The following is a 2,917-nucleotide window of genomic DNA, read 5'->3' on the forward strand; positions in this document are numbered from 1 at the left end:
GTTACATGTACATTATCAACTAGTCAAAATCTTTGCGAGAGTATTGAGATGTTAGATGTTTTGCAGGTCTTGTCATGCTCAATTTCAGAGTAACGTGCAAAAATATTGTCGGGATTTTGGATTAGCTGATGCACATGAAAGTGAACCTACGTTTTTAGGATATTTTAAAGGGAAAATTACCAAAATACTCCTCTGATTTGTGGAATTCCCAAAATACCCCTCAAATTTCAAAAATTACCAAAATACCCTTGCATCTATTTTGGGTGGACTACAACATTTTCTAATCTTTATTCCTTTATGACAATTTAGATCTTTTTTTGAGTGCTTAGCATGTAATTTGTCACAAATAGGGTAATTATGTCTAAAAATAATGAAGAAATTCATGTCCAAAGCCTACATAACATACCCAAATGCTAATTTTAGCATCTTGGATTGATAGACAATCAATCTTCTTATGAAAAGCTACAAATTTTTTCGTCTTTCAAGAAATTTAATCTCGCGACCAGGGGTACTTTGGGAATTTTGGAAAAATTGAAGGGCATTTTGGGAATTTGTGACTAAATATTGGGGGTGTTTTGGGAATTGCCGCAAATTAGAGGGGTATTTTGATAATTTTTCCTATTTCAAACTGCACACGATGAAATGCGCGAACTGTGTGTACGACCCTCGTAGAAGAGGAAAGGGGAGAGAGAGAGAGAGAGAGAGAGAGAGAGAGATAGTAGAATTCAACACGTACAAATGGTTGTTTATTTGCAAAAAGAGGAGCTCCCCATGGAGAGCTCACTCGGCGACGTCAGAGTAATTACAATGCAGTGTTCTTACAATTAGATGATGTCGGAGGTGGCCGAGAATATACCGCACCAATAGAGGCTGGCGTTATCGTTCTTGATGCAGTTGTCAAGGTTGACTGACGACTGGACGGAGTCACCGTCGTCGTTGGTGCAAGTAGCGGTGAGCGTGGCGCCATCCACACTTATGTCGGTGCATGTGCTGAGGAAGCCACCTCCCCATCTGGGGCACTCCAGATTCCCGTCGTTGTTTTTCACAGCATTATTCAGATATAGCTTCGTCTGCAGGCGGTATCCTTTCCAATTCTTGCAAGTGGCGGTCAAATACCCCGAATCGTAGTCCATGTCTTCGCAGCTGCTGGAGAAGTTGCACTGCACGCAATTATGCAATCAACACAATATCAAACGAACAATTGCCACTTCTCTCTCTCTCCCTGTCTCTCTCTCTCTCCTCTTACATCTTCACCACCGACATACGGGACAGAAGCCGCAAGTAAAGCCCCGATGATTGCCATCGTGGCCAGCACCATACTGCTAGCGACTCGCACTGCCATCGCTCCGTCCCTTAATCTTCCAAAATCACCTAGCTCTTTGAATTGCTCCTGCCGTAGCCAAACCAGCCCTTTTTATACCAAAATGAGCTAAGATCTTTTCTGAATTGCTACGTCGCTCCATCCCAAAATGACATTTTCTCTGTTTTGTACGGTGATGCCCAAAGCCACTCTACTTTACTACACTCTACTTTACTTTAACAGTCCACTCTACTTTACTACACGTCACGAGTCAGTACCGACGCTCTACTTTACAGCTCGCTGCGCAAGCAATGTTGCCCCGTGTCTGTAGTAGTAATACTGTAGTAGTCAGTACGGATGAAGGACAGCGCGTGGCCATCATCACACTGCAGCCCGTTGTCCACTATCCCGGTCCCGGCCAGTGCTCGAGAAAAATCATTTTTCCAAATTACGTATAAGATTCCTTTCCTGGTTTCTACACTATTTTTCTCTATTGAGACACAAAATTCACAAGAAGTTTTGGACAAATTCTCACAATATTTCCCACATTGGGACTTATCTCAACATCATGAGCTTCTGTGAGGGAGGCGCCGCACACATGGCTAGGTAGAATTGGGGGTCCCACGGCGGACCCACGGCGGTCCGGTGGGGAGGCTGGTGGTAATCGTAGCTAGCTAGGTATGCAGTGCCTCTCGAGCAGAAGCTCATGGTGTTATGCATTGTATGAAAAACATTGAGAAAGACTCCGTTTTCGAACATGCGAAAATTTCTAAATCTTCTTGTGAATTATGTAGCCTTATAAATTTACTCAATATAGTTTGGTAGACGGGTTGGATAGTGCATTGGATCGGAGAAGAGTAGGACGGTTGTTCGAAGTCCGGAAATCAGACTTAGGATATATCTTAATGAAGTTTGATCAATTAAGCCTCCCCCGTTGATCACTTCATTTTTGTACTGTTTATATGGTCGAGGATCTGCCTCCAGCTTATACGCACACACATGCAAATGGTTGGCAACGACTTCCCTCTTTTTCTTAAAACTTTGAATTAATGAAGGAAGATAAAAAGGATACAAAGACTCAGAGGTAGGGGGAGGGTCACCCCAACTAGAAAGGTCATATCATATACAATAAATCTCTCATCCTAAGCCTTAAGGCTAAATACTAGGGAACCTTTCCACTCCATTGAGACCAAGGAACACTTTTTTGCATTGCAGGGACAAAACAGTCAGCATTAAATCTGAAAATTTAATTTCCCGACATAGAGCTTCTGAGGATCTCTTTAGTTCCATAAGAAGAACAAGAGGCTGGCTGGCAGTGGAGTTAAAGATGCAGGCATTCCTCGAGAGCCAAATAATCCATAGGATAATCCTTCTCCAAATATTTACAAGGGAATATCAAAACCCTTGTAATTTTCCAAAAGGAGATCTTTGGCTGCAGTGGCCTGCATATCACAAACCTGTTCACATGTTTGAACTTTAGAGAGAAAAAAAATGCTATCTTTACATGAGAACAAGAGGTGGGGAATGTCTTCAACCGTTATCCAGCATCTAGAACAACTCCCATCAGAGACATACCTATCCCGAGAGATTTACTTCCACACCATATTCCCTTGTGAA

General features: G+C 42.5%; 1 protein-coding gene across 1 annotated transcript; it reads right to left on the bottom strand.

Moving 5' to 3' along the window:
- Positions 1-719: 719 nt before the first annotated feature.
- Positions 720-1,405, bottom strand: LOC147431452 (uncharacterized). The gene is made up of 2 exons (XM_086494581.1): positions 1,247-1,405; positions 720-1,160 (listed from the first exon to the last, which is right to left on the bottom strand). The coding sequence occupies exons 1-2, from the start codon at positions 1,340-1,342 to the stop codon at positions 825-827; spliced, it is 432 nt and encodes a 143-aa protein (XP_086350707.1). The 5' UTR covers positions 1,343-1,405; the 3' UTR covers positions 720-824.
- Between the last annotated feature and the right edge of the window lie 1,512 nt (positions 1,406-2,917).

The sequence above is a fragment of the Adiantum capillus-veneris genome, chromosome 21, assembly GCF_014529385.1.
Source record: "Adiantum capillus-veneris isolate H3 chromosome 21, ASM1452938v2, whole genome shotgun sequence".
NCBI classification, from domain to species: domain Eukaryota; kingdom Viridiplantae; phylum Streptophyta; class Polypodiopsida; order Polypodiales; family Pteridaceae; genus Adiantum; species Adiantum capillus-veneris.